Source organism: Marmota marmota, unplaced genomic scaffold (assembly GCF_001458135.2).
Source record: "Marmota marmota marmota unplaced genomic scaffold, marMar, whole genome shotgun sequence".
NCBI classification, from domain to species: Eukaryota; Metazoa; Chordata; class Mammalia; order Rodentia; family Sciuridae; genus Marmota; species Marmota marmota.
In genome coordinates, this window is record NW_025999932.1 from 28,160,297 (window position 1) to 28,183,736 (window position 23,440).

Sequence of the window (23,440 nt, forward strand, 5' to 3'; positions counted from 1 at the left end):
TGATGGAGGCTGGGGTATTAACTACCTAGGGTAGATCTAGGATTAAATGAAGCAGTGAAAGCAGAACTTGCTGGACAGTCAAGAAAGGTTACTGTTATTCAATTTATGGCATAGATGGACTGTATTCCCTTTGGGCATTCCTGAACCAACAATTGTTTTTTCTTAATATATTTTCTTCTGATAAGTAATAGCTGGCCATACTTTTGGAGCAAAATATTCTCTTTCATAGCATCCTATTTTTAAGCACTTTGCTGCCCTTATTTCTGAGAAATATGAGGTATGTTATTAAATTCATTTCACAAAACCAAAACATCATCATTGCAACAACAGCAGCCACTCCACCTTCTACAATGACATCCAAATATGCAAAAATATATATCTATATATCCTCTAGATTAGACATGCAAAAGATTGAAGAGCATAATGTCTCCAGTTAAATCAAAGATGATTTCAAATGACAAAGTTACTCCTACTTTGCTCCACCAAAACCTAGTATTTAATTCATTCAGAAATCATCTTGCCTGTATGTGTGCTTTCAGTTTTGGTTCTCTACAAGAATCAGTGCCAAGATCTTTGAACTCATGTAACTCAGCTCATTTGTGTCAACTGAGCCATGGTCAAGGGCAAATCAATAAAAGTTTTGAATAATCTAAGGTTGGTACATATTCTCTGCATACCATTAAAAAGTGTGGTGAACAAAGATGGTTACTTTGTTGCCTGCAAATACATCCACTACTCAAGGTTGCAATTTATGAAGCAGGGACATGACTTTTATTTTGGACAGAATGTTTAAGAAACTAATGGGTGTTAATTTGGAGAAGCAAAGGCTTTGCTTTGTAAATTACAGGATGGATTTCACTCTGGGCTTAATCACAGTCCACCATTATTATGGTCCTCAAATAGTCTCAGAGGCAGAAAATAATCTCTAAATATTTTGTATAACAAAAGCTTTAATCAACTCTTTTAGATGAAAGGATATTTGATTTAGATCATACTGTTTTCATATTTTTTATCACTTTTTACTTGTACATTTTAAAAAGATATAAATAAATCTGTCTTTGGTTTAAGATTTCCTGGTCATATGCTGCTTCAAAAAATTAATAAAGGGAGTTACAAAAACCAATTTATTTTTTCACAAAAATAATATGAGAGGGATAAAAGCATGCTGTGAAATCAGTGGTGGCATTGAGACTATAATTAAAAAGCAAATGCAAACTGGGCACAGTGGTACATACTTGTAATCCTAGCCACTCAAGAGGCTGAGGTAGGAGAAATGCAAGTTCAAGGTCAGCTTTAGCAATTTAGTAAGACCCTCAGAAACTTAGCAAGATCCTCTCTCATAAAAAGTAAAAAGAATTGGGGATGTAGCTCAGTGGTAAAGTGCCCCTGGTTCAATCCCCAGTACCAAAAAAAGAAAAAAAAAAAAAAGAAATGCAGGACATAGCTTACCTTTCAGTTTCTTGGGAATGTAAATTAGACATCGCAGGTACAAATATTAACATTAACTTTTTGCAGTCACTTCAACGTGTCACCCCAGTAGTCATGAGGAAACATTCTCACAAAGCTTGGCAGGGATTGAGCCTAGTCAAATTAAATTTTAGCGTGTAAAGATTGTAATGCCTTTTAGTTTTGGTGGGGCAGATCTTGCCTGGGAGTGAACAGATCTAACTCAGTCTGGCATTCCATCAATCCAAGTCCAAATCTAGGTTTACAGCCATACCTGATCAAGGCAGTTGCTACGAAGATATCTCAGTGCTTGCTGAATGCTCTGAGGCAGAGGTTGTCCCGTTCTTTGGACGTGGACTATGAGAGGAACACCAAAGACAGCCTTGTCTTTGTAATCAGGAACTTTCATCCTCTTCATGAACTTTGGAACTGACCTAGAATTCACAGAAACCAGGTCATGCAAGCCCCCTGGGGCACACCGTGGGGAGAGGCTGTGGAAGCAAGAGAAAGGAAGCCAAGCTCTTGTTGGAATACCCGAGAGACACAGGGAGAATTCAACATTCTTTCTCTGTTAATCACATTGCATGGCAATACTATGTGTGGCCCTTGCCTATGTTATGTCTACTAAACAGCATTTGCAGAATGTATTTGTAGCTTTGTTTTCAAGTCAAATGGACAGTTTTCCAATTGAATTGTTATTGCCACATCTCTCAAGTGATGAACACTTAAAAGTCCCCAACAGAATAAAATTAAACACATGTAAAAATTCCAACAGGAACAAGAAATCTGGTTGGGGTTGCAGGAAAAAAGAGAGGAGAGAAGATAAACCACGTTTTTTGTTTGTTTATGTTCTTACTTCTCTGGAGCCAGTTGCATTTTTTAAAGGAATTTTAATACATAAGCATATATTAATTTGACCATGCAATTTATAAACTTCTAAAAAAATTTTTTATAAAAGCACCATGGATTAATCTACATACATAATATATAACATAGGGATAAAAATTGACACATTTTCAAATTCACCAAATCATCTACAATAGATCTATATACAAGTTCCAACATATGCTTTAAAGTCAATTCCTTAATTACAAAGGTTCACTGGATATTCTCATTTTAATTTTCAAATGAAATAAAAGCATAAATGTATTTGAAGAATCAAATGCACTTTGAGTCAATCAATGTTCTAAGTAGTGAGTTCTGTATTGGGAGAGAAGGTACAAGTGACACATGTTTATCTGCAGAATGCCAGAATTATTTTATAGTCAGTTTATTTTTAATTCCTCTGTTCACAATTAATCACCCTTTACTTGTCTCTTTTTTCTGTCTTGGAGTCTGACTGCCTTCCCTGGAAACCAACTGAGAGCTACAAATAAAGCAATGCTTCCTGCAGGCTACATCACACCCGAGCTGCGCCTGCCCGGAAGGCGGACAGGGAGACAGAACTCCGTGCATTACTTCAAGGACAGCGTCAGGACAGGCAGTGAATGGATTCTTCAGACATCAGAATGCAAACACTGAAGTTTTTGCAATCGCATACTTAGCTGTGAGCGAACAATCCCCCTGTGAACGTGCTACGCACCATGTCCAGCCATGCTTGTTGGACATGGAGTACTTCTCCATGATGGCTGTGAGGCGGAGCAGTGAGAAGCGCTGGAGCAGGTTCAGCTGGCCGGCTGTCTGACTGCTGATGTGGGGTGATGCCGGGGATGGCTGGGGCTGGTGTGAGAGCTGGAAACTGTTCCATCGGAGTCGCCTTGAGCAGAAAGACCATCAGAGAAGCCAGTCACAAAGTGGACTCGGTACTGGGAAACACAGGATATCCTTCATCTATAAGCAGCTAATCAAAACCTTTTCTGAGCCAAGAAAATCACAGAACAAATGTAATCGACAACACAAATGTATAGAATTGAGATAAAAAATTGTTTTTTTCCAAGTTGGAAAAATTATCAGTTTTGTTATGAGGTTTAAATAAATAATTCAATAATTTTTGTTTATTCCCAAATTCATTCCCCAAATATTGAGAACTTGAGACTCGTGTGTGTGTGTGTGTGTGTGTGTGTGTGTGTAAGAGAGTGACAGAGACTGAAAGACACAGAAAAAGGAAAAGAGACAGAAATGGAAACAGAAAGATGGACAGAGACATAGAAGGAGGGTGAGCAGAGAAGGAGTGCTCTCAGACATTTGGGGGCTGTAGACCACTTCATGCTTCCTTCTGGGCCTCTTTGTCTAACTCCTGGACAATGTTGAGATGGAGACTGAAAGTGACAGGCTCAGATGACAACATATCAATGAGTCTTAAAACTAAGCACTGTTTCAACCAGAGCCAGCCACACACACAGTGATAGTGATTCTACTAGTTAGAGCCTCCCAGGGCCATTTTTTTAAGGGTATTTCTGAAATAATCTTTGTAAACCAGCTTTTACATGGTTTATAATCAGCATCTTAAAGCAAAAAGAGTTTATGAGGCACCCACCTTAGATCTCAGATATTTCTCATGGGATTAAAGAGTTTAAATTTGGAAGTAGAAACATTTTAACTAATACTGGGAAGCATCTGTGCACAGGGACTGTGCCTCAGTTGTCTGTCATTCCCCATGTGGATGCCTAGTAAAGAGCTTTGCAAATAAGAAGCTCAAAATAATTTTTTTAATAAAACTAAGATTGAAATAAAGGGTAAAGAGAATTAAATGTGTTTTGACATGGATTTGGTTACTGCATCTGTACAAAAGATTCACTTCTGTTCAAATAATTCTAAGCCACATAAGAATGGCATCACCCAAGAATGGTATCAGGCTTTCTGTAGATTCTCTATTTATTTATTAAAGCAAATAAACAAAGCATAACTCTTACAAAATGAATGAAACTCCATTTTATGAAATCATGCCACCTACCTGTTTGGCCTGGTCAGAGAAGCCCCTACACCAGAATCCCTCCTTTCTCTGACCCCAGGGGCCTCAGACTCATTCAGAGACGTTCCGTCTCTTTCTACATCACTGGGTGTTGTCCGACCTTCTGAGACAGAGTGGCCTTCAAAATCTAAGGTGATCTGATTAGGAGATGGCAAGGCAGGTAAACCAGGTTCCCCACCCAACGCATCATGAGTCTGCAGTTCAGGCAAGACATTTTTCGACCAGTCAGCCACTACTTCTTGGAGTCCATTGACTTGCTGCAGGATGTCATCCAAGATGAACAGGTCATCTTTCTCCAAGTCCAGCAGATCTCCTGTGCTGGCATACAGATGGGAGCCGGGGACATTGTCATAGATACTGACTCGGCTTGCTCTGTGGCAGGATGCCATGAGCCTGGGCTCCCTCCCGCCAGGGCCCTGCTGCCTGCCCAGGGAGATGCTCCCAGTCCTCCAGTTAACCCCATTGCTGTTATCTGTGGGTGACAGGCTTTCGATAGAAAGTGCCTTGGGGAATGTTCCTGGTTTATGATCCTTGGGAATATGCACCACCAAATTCTCTTGGGAGTGAAACCCATGGGTGTGGCTTTGGTCTTCTGTATCCCGCAGTGCTGTCCCTGCCAGAACATCCAGGTCCTCCAAGTACATGCCCCCACGCTTGTTGGCCTCCTGGTGGCATTTTCGTTCCTTCAGGCATGGCGTGCTCACCCCACTGCTGCTGTTTGAGGGGCTGCTCTCACCACTGGATTTACTGGAGCATGGAAGCCCTTTTCTGCAGGCAGCTGGAGGTGAGTTCTGGAGATCTCCATTTGGTATTTGGATGCATTGCATGGCCTTAAAGGACTCGGGCTCCTGTTGTAACACAGGTCCACTGATCACAAGGCCACCTGTCCGCCCTGGCCCCTTATGCTTCCCATGGACTCCCTTAGCTCGGAGTGTTTCCATGCGTTTCAAAATCGACTTGGCCCTGGCCCTGTTGGGTTTCTCATTCTTGGGGTGCAAAGGGTGGTTGAGAGTGTCTCGGGGGGACTGTGGGAGGCCACTGCTGACTAGGGTGGCCTCCAGCATGACTGGGCTGTCAGCACAGTACTGGCCTGACTGACTGCGGCCGTCACTGCCTCCGCTGCTTTCACTGTGAATGGAGCAGACCTCGGGCTCACTCAGGTCTGTGAGGACACTCTCACTGCTGGTTGTGTTTCTCATCATAGGGCCCACGGGTGACCCATTTCTGTCTCCCCCAGGGAATAGTGTGTGCAGGTCGTCCACACGAGACCACCTGCGGCTGGTTCTCTGGAAAGTCCATTTGTTGCTGATGCAAAGATCTTCCTCATCTGAGTCGTCACCCTGCAAAACATCAGGGAGGAGGCTCATTACAGGGAGCTTGCAGCAAGGCGACCTAGGCAGGCACAGCACTTCCACCTCCTTACCCCTCACTTTTGGCACTTATGCTGGGGTTCCTTGACACCCCTGCTTGGCTCCTCCTCCACTTTCATTATAAATCCTCTTCCTCCCCAGAGCACCTCTTCTTAACTTGCCAAGTTTCCATTTTCATAGAATTTTTGCATCCTTCTTTCTTCTCTAACAATTTTTTCCTGACTGATTACAAAGAGGGTGTAATTACCATCTGACTAGACAGTCTAAATATAAAACACCTGCAGTCCTCTTTTTCACAAAAAAAGCTCAACTCTGCTATAAAGGGTACTTACTTCTTTTCCCATATCTCTTTGCTGAGTCCCAGGACCCTTATTCTTTAGGTAATTTCTTTGGAACCTCAATGTCAACAGACCTTAAAAACTAACAATCCTTAACCACAGTCTCCCAAACTTGATTCTTATGGTATATTTCCTGTATAAATTAACAGTAAAATCATGTACTAAATTTCTTTGAGTAGAATTTTGGGAGTCAATGTGGAGATCACATTTGAACAGAGTTCAATCCAGCTGCTCTGCCTTCTGCAGGAATGCCTTTGGAGGGACATGCCCTCTAAGTTGTGGTCAGTCCCCAGGCTTTGCAATGTCCTGCCTTCTGTATCTGACACACTGGCCTCACCTGTTTTTGCCTGAATCTGCAACACCTGAGAGATGACAGTCTTCATTCCCTGAGGGCAAAGATGATCTTATTTGTCTTTGCATATCTTTGGGTCCAGCATGGACCTTGAGGGAGAGCATATAATTTACTTTCAAAATGAAGGGTCAGCTCCTGCTCCCTTTTCACCATGCACACCACCAAGACCCTATGTGGAAATGATTTTCAAATCCGTTACCTCTTTCATATCTTCACTCTCACTCCCTTGTCTAGGACCCTGCCACCTCTCTCTAAATCTATTACAGTAAAAACCTGGCGAGAATTCTTGTCTCCAGCATGTTTCACAACTAAGTGGCTTTCCACAGTACACTCCAAATATGATGATGTATAATTTCCCAGAACAGAAGCCTTCAGCTTGACAGCATCCACTCTCAATTGTTACAGGGAAGGTCAACAAGAGCAGGGCCTGTCTTTCTCTATTTTGCTTACATTTATATCCTTCCAAATCTCAAACCCATAATAATTGCTTAACTTTTTTTTTTTTAAATTACTTTGTCATCCAGTTCTAAGACCTGGTTCTGACCGGTAGTGGCATCGGTTAAGAGCTATGCAACAATGTACAAGTTACTTACCCTCACCACAGTAAATTTCCATTATGTGTATAATCAAAAATAGGCTTTGCCTCATATGTTTGCTGAGGGAATTAAATAAGGTAATGTATTTGATGGTCCCTTGATGTGAGTTATTTGTTTACTTGTCATTTTTCCATGTTTCAATTGTTTATCTATCTTTCAAAATCTAGATTCTATCTGGGTTGGACGAAATTCCAACATTCAAGAATAAGATGGAAGAAAGTACAAAGTCAAGGTACAAACAGGCATTCCAACTTTGTCTTCACAGTGGGGAACTTAGCTTTGATTTTTAAAGCTAAGTCGTATGGAGTTTTGGTGAAAAAATTTTAGAAATTGTAATTGTACACATGGAAAAAAGGCAAGATTCTGGGACTATGGCTCAACATAGGCTTTCCTTATGGTACTTTCGACTTCCTCTTTTTCTGTGATTAATATCATAAAGACCAACATCTGAGGGACATTTATGTATAAAGCAATATGATAGCTGAAGGCTGAGCTGTTAGATTTTCAGATCACATTTCAAGAAGCTTGTAAGAAGAAGTTGATATTGAGTAAGTATTCTGAAAATATCCCTTCAACAAAGAGTTTTAGAAAAGGCAAAAGAAGGATCCACTTTTAGAGAAATATAGATATTTAAAAATAGAAACTATAATATTTAATTTTGGTTCCAAGGACTCTCTCAAGCCTGGTTACTGATGCGAGCAAACCACATACTAGTTGGATAAAGACTCCTTTATTTAGGTTAAGGAGAGATGCCAAGCTGGGCTCTGTGGACAGGGGCTAGAATGCACCCATGTCTGCTGGGCTTTAGGAGCTTATTCCACTAGATTTGGCCAAGAGGAAGACATTTACAACCCAACCGAGGCATGTGGAAAGTGGTAAATCCCTGAAAAGAGAGGCAAAGAGTTCAGGGAAATTCTGCAGTATTTAAGTTTTTTTGAACCAAAGCAATAAAAAATAAAAACAAAACAAATAAAAAAGAAAAAAAGCACCCCTTCTCCTTTTGCTAAAGGAGAAGCATAAAATTATCATAGTATATCCCCAATGGCATAAAATTCTGAGTCTGTTTTTTCCATTAGTACAAGATCTTTTAAATTGTTGACTATAACATACAATAAGAGATTCATTTTCCACCACAACTCAGGGTATATATGTATATTACATTAAAGCAAAAAAAAATGCTATAATAATTATCCCTTTTTGTTTGTACTCTCATATTTTATCCAGGTTGGACATCCTTAATCTAAAATTATAAAATTTGAAATGTTTTGTGTCTATATGATGTCACAAGTGGAAAATTCCACACCTGACCTCATGTGATAAGGTGCAGTCAAACCATAGGCACACTAAAAATATTGAATAAAATTGCCTACAGGCTAAGGTATATATGAAGCCTAGATAAATTTCATCTTTAGAATTGGATTCCGTCCCTCAAGTATTTCATTATATATGTGCATATAGTTCATAAAGCCCCCAAATTAAAATCTGTATCCCTTCTGGTCCCAAACATTTTGGATAAGAGATACTCAACCTATAGTCTAGTTTGTTTCATTTTTTAAAACATTGGTTGTTTTTTTTTTGTGTGTGTGTGACCCATTAAATTCATCTGCAGTGTGTTTTGCATGGCTTCTTGGTACATTGTCAGCTTCTTTTATACACTTGAGACCCAGAAGAGTGTTCAGGTGCATGGTAGCCTCCCAAATAGTATTTCTGGAAGTATCTTAGTTTTTAAGAAATTATCAGGTTTCATCTGATTTGTTTTTTAGGTTACAAACAAATTGTTGTGATTATTTAGAAATGCTAAGTGCAGATTTCTGGGAGTTGGATGTGTTTATGAAGACTCTAACTATGTGGTATACAAGATCATAAACATACTATGGATACAGAAAATATGAATTTCATTAAGATAATTGACAATAATATTGTCGTGACTGAGACAGCTAACTATGCTTGAAGCGGCTAGAGTGTTGTTAGTAAGTGGTTGAATAACTTCACGAAAGAGTGTGCTCAAAAGACTGAAAGCAATTGAGGAAGGGATCTCAGGAGGTATAACTGAAGGTTATGGGGATTTTAAGAATAAATTCATGAGTCAGAAGAACTCATGCTTTTAAAATGTAAAGATGACAAAATCCAAAATGCTCTAAAGTCTGAAACTTTAGATACCACAAGTAGAAAATTCTGTACCATAAAATTCTCTTCCATCTGTGTACAAAATTACTAAATATATTCCATAAATTACCTATAAGGTGTATAGGCCCCATCCCCAAAGTATCTCATTTAATATATGCAAGTATTTCAAACTCTAAAAATATCCCCAATACACTTCTGATCCCCAGCATTTTGGAAGGGATATTTATCCTGTATTGAGATCTATAAATATCTTAACAGAATTGAAGAATGGTTTGTTGATAAGTTGAAACTGCATGAATAAATATAAAAATACTCCAACTTCAAAAATAAATTATAAGATATCTTATAGGATGAAACATACTTAATTCAACTCCTCTTTCAATTAATAACCTTGAGCGCTTGAGCAGATTTAATCTTAATGTGGGTTAACCATGGAATATGGCTACCGAAGACACCAGAGCAAGGATCCAGAGTCTCAGGAGGTTAGAGTCCAGTGTGTCTTTTTTTCTTCTGCCATATAGGGGATTGAACCCAGGGGCTTTACCAATGAGCTGTATCTCCAGTCTCTTTTTATTTTTATTTTGAGATAGGGTCTTGCTAAATTGCCAAGGCTGGCCTTGAGTTTGCCATCCTCCTGCCTCAGTCTCCTGAGTCACTGGGATTATAGTTATACGCCACTGTGCCAGGTAAGCCCACTGTATTCTCATTGGTCACATCAATCAGGAACAATGGACTTTTTCTAAATATTATATTTAGGGAGTACATTTCTAGAGAAGAACAATCAGGATGAGCAAGGATCTAGGAACCACTATGTTCTGTGAAGGATATCTAAAGAACTAACAGTGTTTGGTTTAGAAACAAGGAACTCTAGACAGTGCAACTCAAAGTGTGGTGGGGGTTGCCTGGGGCCCAAAACTTCCCAGTCATGTGAGATAGGCACAGAAATTGAGAGTAGGCATTAATTGACTGTCCCCATTTGACAAGGGCTTTGCTATCCAAGATCAAGATTGGTGGATCAGTCTTTTCACACAGGGTAGATTGGTTTATCTACTACAACCCACAGTGCTTCATGTATAGGCTCGATTGTTCCACATAAAGATAATCTAAATTTACAACTTTATAATTACAAGACATGGCTAATGAGGAGGGTATTAGATGGACTTTGAAAGTATGGAATGACCTGTTTCATTAGAATAACAGGTGTTTGAAGGAAAACTCTCAGTTTTCAAACTGCTTTAAAATCTCAATTCTATTCTAGTCAGTGTACTCTGTAGGCGAGTTTCTGACTGGTATTAAAACAAAACAAAAAAGAAACATTTTAGATGTACATTATTCCTGTGATTAGGGCGGTTGTCCATTCTACCAAAATTATATAACAAACAAAAACTCACTGTCACATTAAAATTCTTATATATTCATGATTACAGTGATGGTTCGAAATGTGTAGACAGGTATTTAATATGAGGAATTTGTTGCCATCTCAATGTAAAATTTTTATTTACTTAAGATAGATGAATAACAAAATTATGAGTAGGATCACAATTCTTCATATGATGCACATGTTCAATAAAAATATGAGCAGTTTTTGTCATTTTTTTCTATTTTCTGTTTCTTCTATTTGTTCTGCTCATATTCATTGGGGTGTAATTTTGTGTCTAATACTAAAACATTTAGTATTGCTAAAGCATTTACTAAAATATTGGTATTTTCCACAATTAAACATTTCATATTTCTAACTCATGTGCATTAAATTTTATAAAAGTATTGTGGCAGACAAGAAATAAAAATAAAACAAAACCCCAGGTAATTTACTACAAATAGTTTGGGAAAATTTGTTCTGGATTGAGCAGGGGTCAGAAAACTTTTTCTGTGAAGGGCCAGATAGTAAGTAGTTTAGGTCTACAGGCTTTATGGTCTCTGTTGCAAATACTGAACTCTGTTGTCTCAAAAATAATGGTTATAACTGTGTTCCAATAAAACTTTATTTACAAAAACAGAATAGTAGTTTGTCAATCTCTGCTCTAGAGGACAGAGCTGAAGGGCTGGTATATGCAAAAAGGAAAATCCATAGTCTCCAGAGAAAAGAGCTAGCATCAGATGGGCTAATTTATTTCTTATCAGCTTTTAGCTTATTACGTGGAAGACTGCTAGTAATTAGAAAAAAAAAAATAAGGTGCCTTGTGATGGAAAAAGCTCATCCTGTTGAGAAGCTTACAAGCGGGGGCTGAATGAATTGTGAGGGACGCTCTGAGAAAGAAATCCTGTAGTGAGGGGGTGGGAGGTTGGAAAACATGACCGAGGATCCTTTCCAGCTCCAAGATTCTAAGGTTCTAAGACATTCACACGCAATTCAAAACTGTTCATGTTCTCCAGTCAAGTGAATGATAGAAGACAATGTTGTTTTTCTCTCGTTTGACTCTGCTGTTCAGAGCTGCCAGAGGAGTGCTATTTGTGGAGGATACGGGGCTGGGAAAGGCTGTGAGGAGGTGGGGTGAAGACTGGGCCCTCAGCCACAGCTGCGGCTCCTCTGCAATGCCCATGGCATCCAGGCACGGGTGCTGGCTGCAAGGTGGCAATTAGTCATGGTTTTTATGTTGCTTTCCACCGTTGGTCACGATTTCAGAGAGTCTTATTAAAACTGGAATTTAAACCAGAACCTTCTTTTGAAGCTGCTCTTTCATTCCTGGGCCGTCTTTGTTATGAGGAAAGACCAGTCTGTTGTGGGCATGTGTCTCCTTTTTTCATTAAGAGCCTGACGGGAGTCTCCAGAATCCATTTTTCCTTTGAATAGAAGTCACATCACATAAACACTAGCCAGAATCAGGGAGCTCAGTGTCTTCATGAAGCCAGTGTGAATTTTGTAGGTAATAATGAGGAAGAAACATTTTTCTGAGGATTGGCAGCTTGGTGTGTGCCTTAGGGTTTTTAATTTAGATGAGTCTCCGACGTTTGGCTTTTTCTAAAAGTGAGATCATTATTCACTGAAATTATATATTCCTTGGAGACAGATGCCAAACAGACACTCCATAAAGAGGGGATTAAAAAAAAACAACCCTGGAATTTGGTCATATCTTTACATGGGAAAGAGGAGCCACAAGGATCTGCAGCTGCAAGAGGCAGCTAATCCACAGTTACATAGACATTTAGAAGCGTGTCTTCCATTAAAGTTAACTGGGGATGAGTGGCTGAGTCAGCCTGTTCAGGGCAGGAATGTGCCACTTGGAATGAGGCAGGGCTGAAAAACCTGAAGTCACAGGCAGCCCACTGCAGGTGTGCCCAGGCTCTCCTGAAATGCCTCTTGGCTGAGTTTTAGTCAACCTTTCAGTGAGGCCAAGATCAGATGAGAACACTGGTCTCCACCTGACTCTCAGAGGCAGGGACAGCAATGTTGAATCCTTAATCAATTTTCTCTTCTACAAAAGTGGTTAGACACTATCTTGTGGGAGGGCAGGTGCAATGTCATTCTCCTGGTGCTTTACAAGTGACATCTGACATATACCTAACCAAGTATCTTCACTATATTTATATCACTTATCTGTGGACTTTTCATTTTCTTCCTTTGATCAGTCCATCCAATCTATGGAATTCAACAAGATTGCCATGAAGACAATCAATGGTAGATTTAATACAGACGGAAAGACACATCTTTAAAAAAAAAAACAAAACAGTACAAATAGTTAACTGAATGTATTGCTGAGGAAACATGAGACCCTTCCAGCTCTCAGACAAGGGCCAGAAGCTCACTCAGGTTCCAATACATTTCTGAATATCTTTGAAAGGTGAAGAGAAGCATTCTGGTACCAGAACACTGGTGTTCAAATCCTGCCTCTACCATTTCTGTGTGTCTTTGGGCAAGTAACTGGGCCCTTTGATTTCTGCACCTGTGACATGGACTTAGTGATGGAGAATAGGGTCTGGCAGAGAAGAGGCTCTGTGCTAGCATTTGTTAACCACCCAAACTGCCAGGCAAGCCCATGTCACTCTGCCATAGATTTAACAACCTCAAAGGGAGAAGGACTGTGATACTGGTCACTTGGGCCATTTGGGAACTAGATTCTGCAAAACAACAAGTCAGAATCTCTGAAGATTGGAGATAAAGATTCTGCTTCTATTTCTTGGATTGCTTAAAACAGGAACAGACCTAGAGGAAATTCTACTGTCTTAATTTTCTTCTAAATAAATGAATTCCAAAATTGGCTGGAGTTTCACAGGGTGTTCAGTTCCTAAGTCTCACTTTCTATTTTTGATCACTTGGACTAGTGTTAACCCTGTTCTTATTTTCTTTATAGTAAAATCAAGAATTACCCTATGACTTATGTAAGAGTGGATCACAGAAATGAGTGCTACACACAACACCTTCTGCATCAGAGTTTGGATTCTCAATAATGCTGGTCATTACCGAGAGTCACAAGTGGGTAGAGACCACATCTTGAATTTTTTTATTTGAAAATTCAGGCCATGACGCTCCAATTTACAGTGGAAAAAGCAGTATTTTATTTAAGTGCATGCTTTTGTGAGACCTATTGCTTAGCAGGGACTGTACAGTGTGTGCCACTATAGCCAACATAAGAAATACACCAAGAATGTCAGAATACTGAAGTGACCAATTTACAGAGGAGCTTTTGTGAACATAATGCATGAGGAGCCTAACAAAGGTTATTCAAGACTATTGTGCCTGTGGGTTTTGAAAAGCTGATGACAGGGTAAAAATCCAGTCACTCCACTTTGTGGGAAACAAATCATGTCATTAGTTTGAGGCATTTTCTTTTGTGATACACTGCAGCTAAAGGTCTGTAGAGGCAGTCGTCTATACCCGCCATCTGAGCACCCACGCTTTAGACACACAGGCATGGCTGTGTTCAGTTTAATAAGAACCATGTGTTACAATCAAAACAACATCTGACCCTCATGCTTCAAATAGTATGTATGCTTCTCAAGGGGTCTATTCAGCCAGACAGCTGTCGGGAGGTATATTCCCACATTTTAAATTTGTCTTTGGCCTGGAAAAATTCCTCATGTTTTAATACTTTTCTGGATATTGTTTTTCACTCCTTTGCTTCCCTAGCTTAAATCGTTGATTCCTAGCTCAAATCCTGAATTGTTTTTAAGGTGAGGTCAATCCAAATTCATTTGAGTTTTTTTGAAGGGGTGCTATTTTAGAGCACAAATTCAGGTTAACGTTATTTTTAAAGATTAGGTTACCCAGGAGGTTCTTAAAATCCACTGGATGTAATGATTTCTCTGGGTAAACCAAAATAAAGAATACTTTCTTTTGACTGAAAGATGTTTTCTCCATTTCTTCAAAATATACCGAGGCTTGATTAGTTAGTTACACAATTGAGATGCTAAAGGAAAAGAAGTAGTGAATGATGCTAATCCTGGATTTCCTTAAAAAGGATCAATTCAGTGACAAAGAGATAGAACATCTCAGTGGTTAGGAGCTTTGGTTATGAAGTTAGATGTTCCTGAGGTTGAAACCCTGTTATACCACTAGCTGTAAGGTTATAGGCAAATGACAGCCTGTTCGAGGTTTACTTTTTTTTTTTTAATCTAGAAAGCAGAGAAGTCTTACAAAAATGAATTAAATGATAACGTATGGTAAGCACATAACCTAGTTTCTGGAAAATAGAAAGTGCTTGACAAAGTACAGTTTGAATATCTCTTACCTAAAATGCCAGGAAAAGGATGCATTTGAGATTTTGGAGTCTTTTTGACTTAGGAATATTTGTATAGGTTTTACTGGTTGAACATCTATAATCAGAAAACCCAAAATCCATAATGCTCCAAAATCCAAAATTTTTTGATCATCATGTAGGTGTTCAAAAAGTCTTGGATTTGGGTATGACAGATTTTGGATTTTCAGGTTAGGTATGCTCAGCCTGTATAGCTTTAAGACTGAAATCTCCAGACTTGTTCACTCAGAGGGAATAACACATGCAAAGGAGCAGAAAATACAGTAACTTTTTAAAATGCACCAAATATTTGTGACTGGATAAAAGTGCAAGGGAGAGAATAGTTAAAACGAGGCAGACTCAGTATTTTGTGGTTATACTGTCGACTAGTTCTTTTAAAAGTTACATCATCAAATGAACCTGCATGAGAATGTATGCATATTTGACATACAGAACAAACCAGAAGATAACTTAGCTTGGACCCATTGATCCTTTTCTGAAAACTCTTTTAATCTACTAGTTTTTGTGGAGTATTTGAGTCTAATATAGGTTGGCATTTACAAATATACAACTTTCGAAAAGATTACCAAGAACTGAGATATTTACATCTTTATTAAAATCCTCTGATAAAAATACTAAAGCAAACTGAAACAGTGAGACAAACAGCTCTTAGAGTGGGTTTACAATGGATTTATTTAGGACCACTGTGATAAGTTGGGATATTTGGAGAAGCAACACAGATGGTAGGGCATTTCAAAATTTTGTTTGGTTCATGTTGTTTTTAATCTATGAATACAAACTGTTTCTGTTGATGTGGTCACTGTCTTAGCTAGTTATAGACACCTACCTTTTTCCTTTGGAAGTTCACATCAAGTTTCATTGAGGCACACTTGTTCAATGTATTTAGTCGTCTAGAAACAAGGAAAAAAAAAAGATGATTACTACCTCTAATGAATCTAAATTGTCTTTCCAGTTTGATAATCCTCCTTTACTTTTCAGTAAAGTTGAAAGAGCAGAAACAACCTATTATGTTCCAAGACAGCAGAAAACATGTAGTTTTCATTTGTGCCTTTTGACCTAAGAGAACTCCGTCACTAGGCCCACCCATATTATACTTTCTCTAATCTAAACCCAGTCCTTTCCGGCTTCCCTTTCCACCCTTCTTGCAATCCATGCCAATCATTTTAGCTATACTTTCACCAGTCCCTCAATCATTTGCCACCTTGACCTTCCATCAACTCTATCCTACTAATCCCCAAATAGGGTCTGTTTAACCATCTGTCTTTTCTCTTGGTCTCAGGCAGTTGGGTATACATGGGAAAGTAACTTACACTATATTGCTGAATTATACATGCTATGCCCTTAACTATATTCCCCTCAAAACTCATGTGTTGAAGCTCCAGTCCCCAGTGTGACTATATTTACAATAAAAAGGTACTTGAAGGTAAATAAGGTCACAAGGGAGGAGTCCTGATCCAACAGGATTAGTGTCCCTATAAGAAGAGACTCCAGAGAGCTTATGTGTTCTCACTCTTTCTTCCTTCCTCAATTCCCCCCATGTGAGAACACCAGAGAAGGTGGCTGTCGGGAGGTCAGGAAGAGGGTCCTTACCAAGAACCAAATCCTGCCAGGACGTTTACCTTGGACTTTTCAGCCTCCAGAACTGTGAACTGTGAGAAAATAAATTCTTATTGTTGAGGCCACCCAGTCTGTGGTATTCTTTCATGGTAGTCCATGCTGACTAATACATATATTTTGCTTTTCACCCTCAGCTGGGCTCCCAAAATTGCTACTCAGCAGCGTTCCTTTCATTTTCCCCTCTGTTTGGTTCCTAATCTCTGGCAATCAAAAAGACCCTGTTCCTCAACTGAAGCCTTAGCCACAGCTGCCAATGAGAAAATATAAACTGTTAGGTATAAATTCTTTTCAGAATCCTTTTCTTCATCATCAATTATATTTATATGCCCTTAATACTGCCACTCTGCTTCTGTGCTCTGCAAGAAAAGATGACCCTATTCTTCAAAGCTAACCTTTTTAACCTTGTTCTTTATTTCAATATCCACCACTTCATCTGGGACTTTGAGATTTCATTTGTTCCCTTCCATTCAGCAAACTCTCTCTCAACTTCTTTCTTCTCTGTCTTCAATAAATTGACTAACCAATTAGTTAGCTACCTAAAGAACTATAATCAAGCAAACTACCAATCTTCTTTCAATTCTACCTCTCCATTAAGGGTCTATACTCACTACTCCAACATTTTCATGTGAAATGTTTCCTTTTCACTATTTGGAAGACATCCTCAATTTTCATCCAATCTGATTGTCATGAAATTCCCTTCACAAATCCCTTATTATTTTTGTTTCATTTTTTTAATAAAAATATCACAATTAATGAATGCATAAGCTTTGAAGGGTTAAACACTACCCCTCATATCCTTTCCTACTTCTCACTCTTTGGAAACAACTCTTTTAAACTTTTTAATCTTGCAGTGTAAGTAATTATCTACTGAATTTGTTTTTTGGAACACGCTCACCTTTTGTCTCTTCCAAATATAGCCATGTCATAATTCATGGATAAATCAATATTCAGTATTTACCATGACCATGGAAATGCTACTCACCTGTATATCATACTTTGATTATTTTTTTCCTTTCAGTTTCAACTTTTGGTTATCTCTGAAGTTAATAAGTATCTAGTTTATTTCCTTAATTTTCTATGTGCTTATCCCTAAATCCAAACCCAAACACTCTCCCAATTACCTCAGTCTCTATGTGTTTTCTATCATATTGGATTGTCTAACAATTTAGTTTCCTTGGAGACTTGTTTCTCTGAGCCTTTTGACCTGTTCTAATCGGGATTTGCTGCCCTTGTTTTGTCTTTTATTCTGAGCTGATCACATTTCTCAGAAATGAGATTCCTCTTGAGAGTGTTTTCCACTGTTCTGGAGCTGAGTAATTAATAGAAGAGTCTTGGGAATGCTGACATTTAGAAAGTATGCAGACTGTGACATGGACTTCTGTTTTTAGTAGAACACCCATCTTCAACCATGTCTGATACTCCTAATCAAGGAAGCTTCTGTTTTAGCCTCTTTGGGGAATCAACTTCTAGTATTGTATTGGTAGTAAGGAGAGAAATCACCTGGATATAGACTGGGGAAGAATTTTTAGGTCTCTACCTACTTTAAAATACAATTCCAAACAACCCTCCTGTTTTTAGCCTACCTCCATGCTCACCAACAATTTTATAGTATTTTATAGTATTAGGGTTTCTTCAGTGAAAAGTGAGTTATATAACAACTTTCTCCTTTGTCTACTTAAATTTTGTTCCTTGGGCTTTCCAAGTCCTCTATGACATATTTCTATTTTTTCTGCATGGAAAATTTTATAGTTGTGATCTTCTTGTGAGGAAATATCTCTCTGAAAATTATTCAGGACTTAGAAGTAAGTAAATTCTAGTGTTCAACCTCTCATCTTTGATCATTGACCATTTTTGTGTGCATAGGTCGTATGATTTCAGTTCAGTGAATTTTGGCCATATAATTTATTTATTTAGAATTCAAACAGAAGTATTTGCTCTATTACTCTGGATGGGCATACTAGAGTGTCTCATCTCAAAATAACTAGATTCTGATGGTACAACCTCTACTGTCACTGATCCATCTCACCTGAGCCCATAGCTACATTTACAACTACATCCCACTCTCACCAATCTGTGGGGTCTTACGGGTTCTTCAAATTCAAATAACTCATTGCATTCTCTTCAAAACTTATCTCCTACTTGCTGTCTGAATGAGTGCATCACCAATAGGTTACCCACACTACAAAATGGAGTCATATTGAGATTCTTCTTCAAGAACTATATCCATTGATCAAGAGGTCCTGTAAATTCTACTTCTATAATGTCTTTGAAGAAGACCTTCCTCTCCTTTGTTCCTAGTTCAGTTCCTTCTTATCTTTTACCTAGAGTTAGGCAACAGCCTCTTAATTGGCTTCACTATTATTCCAAGTGCTTCACACTGAAACCAGTTCTATTTCTCAACTTCTTATCACATCACTCATTCATTTAAAAATGTATGATGATTCTCCTCATTTTTAGTCACCTGCAATGTACCCACTGTCTACGAATTCCTAATAGTGTCAAATAAAATAGGCAATTCTTGATGGGAAGCTGATCATCTGGTCTAAGACTGTCTTCAGTGGATTCTTGGCCTTTGTGGCTAACAGATTATCTTCTTGGTCAATTCCACATGTATTAACATCTTTACCTAACAGTGGTATGTGAAATTAAAAAAAATAATAATGTTACTCATTTGGTAGCTGTGACAGGTTTGAAGGATTGCCCATCATTTATAAAATTTACTTATCTAACCACCTGTTCTTCCATTATAGTTGGGTAGTACAAACAAACCTCTCTATTTGTGAAAAAGTTTATCTATTACATACACAAAAGATATCAAAGGGCTTATTCTTAATATGCCATGTAATCAAATACACTGTATATTTTCTGATACATGGAGAAAATGTATTTATTACTTTTAAAGTTGGAGACTTTAACTATATTCATCTTTATAGACTTGGATCCTTTAATCATAAACTCAAAAATCTCTCTGCACCTTAAGAATTGATTCTAGACTTGAAGAAAATGTTCACAAAAGTTATAGAGAATCTGATATTGGACTCATAACTAGAAATATTTTTAAAAACTTTTAATCTCCATAAAAGTTGAATAATTTTATCTTAAAAATGAGCTAAATTTGTGAATAGGCATTTCTAAGAGAAGATATATAAATGCGTAATAAGCACAAGAAAAGACATTTAACATCATTAATCATGGGAGAAAGGAATTAAAATCAAAATGAGACACCACTACATGCACACTAAAATGTTCAAATTACAAACATTGATAACACTGTTAGCAAGGATCCAGAATTTCTGAAACTCCCAAAAGGACGCAACTTCTTTGAAAAGTCATTTGGCAATTTCTTATAAAATTAAATATATTTAAGCATTTGACCCACCAAATCTACTCTTAGTTGTGTGTTCAATATAAAAGGAATTATATGTCCATAAAAAGAATGGTACTTGAATGTTCATAGGAGTCTTATTCATAAAATAATAAAAAAATACAAGTAACCCAAATTCACATCTACTAGTAAATGGATATTAAAATTGTAGTATATCCATACAATAGAATACTTAACAATTCAATTCACTAATTACTGATATATCAAAACATGGATGACTCTCGGGGCATTTTGCTAAGTGAAAAAAAAAAAGCCAGATACAGTGATTGTATACATGTGGTTATATTTATTTAAAAACACATAAAAGACATAATTGTGGTGGCAATAAGCAGTCATGTTTGCCAGATGCCAGCAATGGGGTACTGAGTTAACAAAAATTTTCTGTATTATGCGTGTGGTGATAGTTATATAACTGATCACATTTGACAAAACTCTTTAAATTGGATACCTTAAATTGGTAATTTTTTCAAATGTAAATTATACTTTAATAAAACTGAATAAAAAGTAATGTGAGTAATGCTAATGAGAATGGTGAAGAAAGACCTCTAGAACTCTGTTCCTTCATAAAAGCAATAATAATACTGAAAAATATTTTCAAAAACAACCTTTTAAGAATACAGGAAATTAATACAATGTTGTCTGTTTTTTTTTAAAAAAATGGCTGAATGCATGTAAAAATAGTGAGCCCTATTTCTATGCCCCTTTACCCAGCTCTGCAGCAGCTTTGAAAACCAACAGCCTCACAATCAGAGTAGCTAGGAAAATCAGCAGCCCAGAAGCCACCAGAGAAAGTAGAATAACTTTGTATCCCCAAACCTCTACTACTCAAGATTGTCATTTTCTGAACTTTCTAGAAGTTCTCAGAAAGCCTCCATTTACAGGGCTTATCTTTATTTAACTTGAATCTGAGTTCACAATTGAGAACAGCTTTTGACCCAGAGTGTTTGTCAAAGACAATCAGTGGCAATTTTTTAAACAATGCAGTTGCCTGAAATAGTGGTAATGGTTGGGTCAAACAAGAAGGAGATCAAAAAAGTTTAAAGGAATAGCTGGGGGAATGAGATAGTGTCCACAGGGAACTTAAAAAAAATTCCAACATATTCTTAGGAATCTAGAGGGCCAAGCACATATGCAAGAACTGTATGCACACCCAGTAAAGTCCTGGGAAGGCCCTAATCTCTCACCTTTGTCTGACCTAGATAATCACACAAACAGAAAGTGACTAAAGCCAAATTTGTCAATTTCCTGCTGGAGCACTCAAGCCACATTGAAGCATGCACAAAATACTCCTTGGAAAAGTCTGGGAGACATATTGCTTAAAGGGATTTAAGAAAATCTTCCACATTATCTTTTGCTGTTGGCTAAATTAACTGAGTAGAAACTTCAGTGGCCATACATGACAAAGGATATAGACTAGATCATTAGTTGAGGGACATCACTAAACAAATAATAACAAAAAACCCTAGGGAAGAAGAATTTGATTTTTAGTTGTCACATAATAATATTCAAAATGTCCAGTTTTAAACAACAAAAAACTCCCCCCACAAGATAGTATACATCAAAAAATTGATTCTAACATTTATATGGGGAGGCAAAAGACCCAGAAGAGCCAACACAATATTGAAGGAGAAGAACAAAACTGAGGGACTGACACTACTAAATTCAAGGCTTACTATTAAATAACAGTAATAAAGTGAGTGTGGTATTGGTAAAAGTATAGACAAACTGATCAACAGGGTAACATGAGAGCCCACAACAATTATAGACTAACAAAATATAGACCATTTACCTTTACAAAAAAGCAATACAAACGATAATCTTTAATGAAAGATAATATTTGAAATATCCCATGCAAAAAACTCAATCTAGACACAGACTTTATGCTCTTCATATAAATGAACTTAAAATGAATTATAGACTTTTTGTAAACACAAAACTATACAACTTCTACATGAGAACACAGGATAAAGTCTACATGGCTGTAGGTATGGGGTATAGTGTTAATCTTTTAGATTCAACATAAAAGGTGCAATCCATGGGGGGGGGGCGGAAATTGATGAAGAACAAGACTTCATTAAAATTCAAAAATTCTGCTCTGAAAATGACACTGTAAAGAGAATGAGAAGACAAGCTATATACTGGGAGAAAATATTTGCGAAAGACTGTCCTGATAAAGAACTGTAAGCTACAATTTTTAAAATCCAACAATTAAGAAAACAAATAGCCCAATTTAGAAATGGGTGAAAGATTTGTACAGGCACCTTACCAAGAAAGATACACAGATAGAAAATAAAGCATATTAAAATATCTTCAACATCACGTGTCATAAAGGAATTGCAAAGTAAAATAATAATGAAAACAAAAATCTAAAACACTGATGACAGAAACTGTCACTCATGCTAGTGAGAATACAAAATGGGTTAGCTACTTTGGAAGATAATTGAACAGTTTCTCACTGCAAAACATACCCTTACTGTTTGATCTAGCAGTCAAGTCACATTCCTTGGTATTTACCCAAGTGAGCTGAAAATTTATGTCCATACAAAATTCTGCACAGAGGTATTATAGCAGCTTTACTCATTATTGCCAACAATTGACAGCAATCAAGATGTTGTGAGAATTGATAAACTATGGTATAGCTGGACAATAAATTATTATTCAGCAATAACTGAATAATAGAAATGAACTTAAAATGAATTATAGACTAATTATAAGAAATGAGCTATTAAGTGATGGAAAGCATGGAGGAAACTTGAATGCATATTATTCAGTGCAAGAACCAATATTATAGGATTCTAGCTATATTACATTCTGTAAGAGGGAAACTATGGAGACAATGAAAAGATCACTGATTGCCAGAGATTAGGGAAAAGGAGAGAGGAACAGGCAGAACACAGAGAGTTTTTAGTAGTAAAACTATATGGTACTAAAAGGGTGGATACATGTCATTGAACATTTGTTAAAACTCATAGAATAAAACCACTAAGAGCAAACCTATGAACTTCGGCGATAATGATTTATCAGTGTCCGTTCATGGATATTAACAAACGTACCTCTCTGGTGGAGAATGTTGATAGTGGTGGAAATATGCATAATGGAAGGGATAAATGGGAGATCTGTTCTTGCCACTCATATTGGTTGTGAACCTAAAATTAATTGCTCTAAAGTAGTCAATTTAAAAACGTAATCTTTATTTTATTGTTAAAAAATAATTTTGTTTCTTGGACATTGAAATTACTGATGGAAAGTGATGTGTATTTGTTTTGTTCTCAGTCTACTTCCTCATTAGTTCTCAATCCTATCTACAAAATTATCATTATTGAAAACATCTTAGACATTCTGGGTACAATCTCAATCATGCACACAAACCATCCATCTCCTCTGACTCTTGCCTTATGCCTAAGAGGAGAATATTCTTTAAAGTAGTCTGAAACTTTTTACACATTCCAGGCATAATGTAATAATGGCCTGTGATTTATCTCACACAAAGCAAAATAAACAATGGCTACCTGCTCCAAGAATCAAACTGAATGAAGCATATATTTCAGAGACATATGACAAAATTGTCTCTTTCTGATCTGGCTCCCATGGGTAAAAGAATGTCA

The 23,440-nt window shown here is 37.5% G+C and overlaps 1 protein-coding gene across 8 annotated transcripts in view; it reads right to left on the reverse strand.

The window, feature by feature from the left end:
* The window catches only part of Stard13 (StAR related lipid transfer domain containing 13), a 484,966-nt gene that overhangs the window by 20,580 nt on the left and 440,946 nt on the right, over nucleotides 1–23,440 (reverse strand). For 6 of the 8 annotated variants that reach the window (XM_048800821.1, XM_048800822.1, XM_048800823.1 and 3 more), the window contains 4 exons: nucleotides 15,660–15,723; nucleotides 4,340–5,697; nucleotides 3,029–3,202; nucleotides 1,721–1,937 (listed from right to left, as the gene is read on the reverse strand). In XM_048800821.1, the coding sequence (XP_048656778.1) occupies nucleotides 1,721–1,937; nucleotides 3,029–3,202; nucleotides 4,340–5,697; nucleotides 15,660–15,723 (1,813 nt within the window). The remainder of the gene's footprint in view (nucleotides 1–1,720; nucleotides 1,938–3,028; nucleotides 3,203–4,339; nucleotides 5,698–15,659; nucleotides 15,724–23,440) is intronic. The other 2 variants (XM_048800820.1, XM_015484203.2) reach the window with 1 other exon arrangement.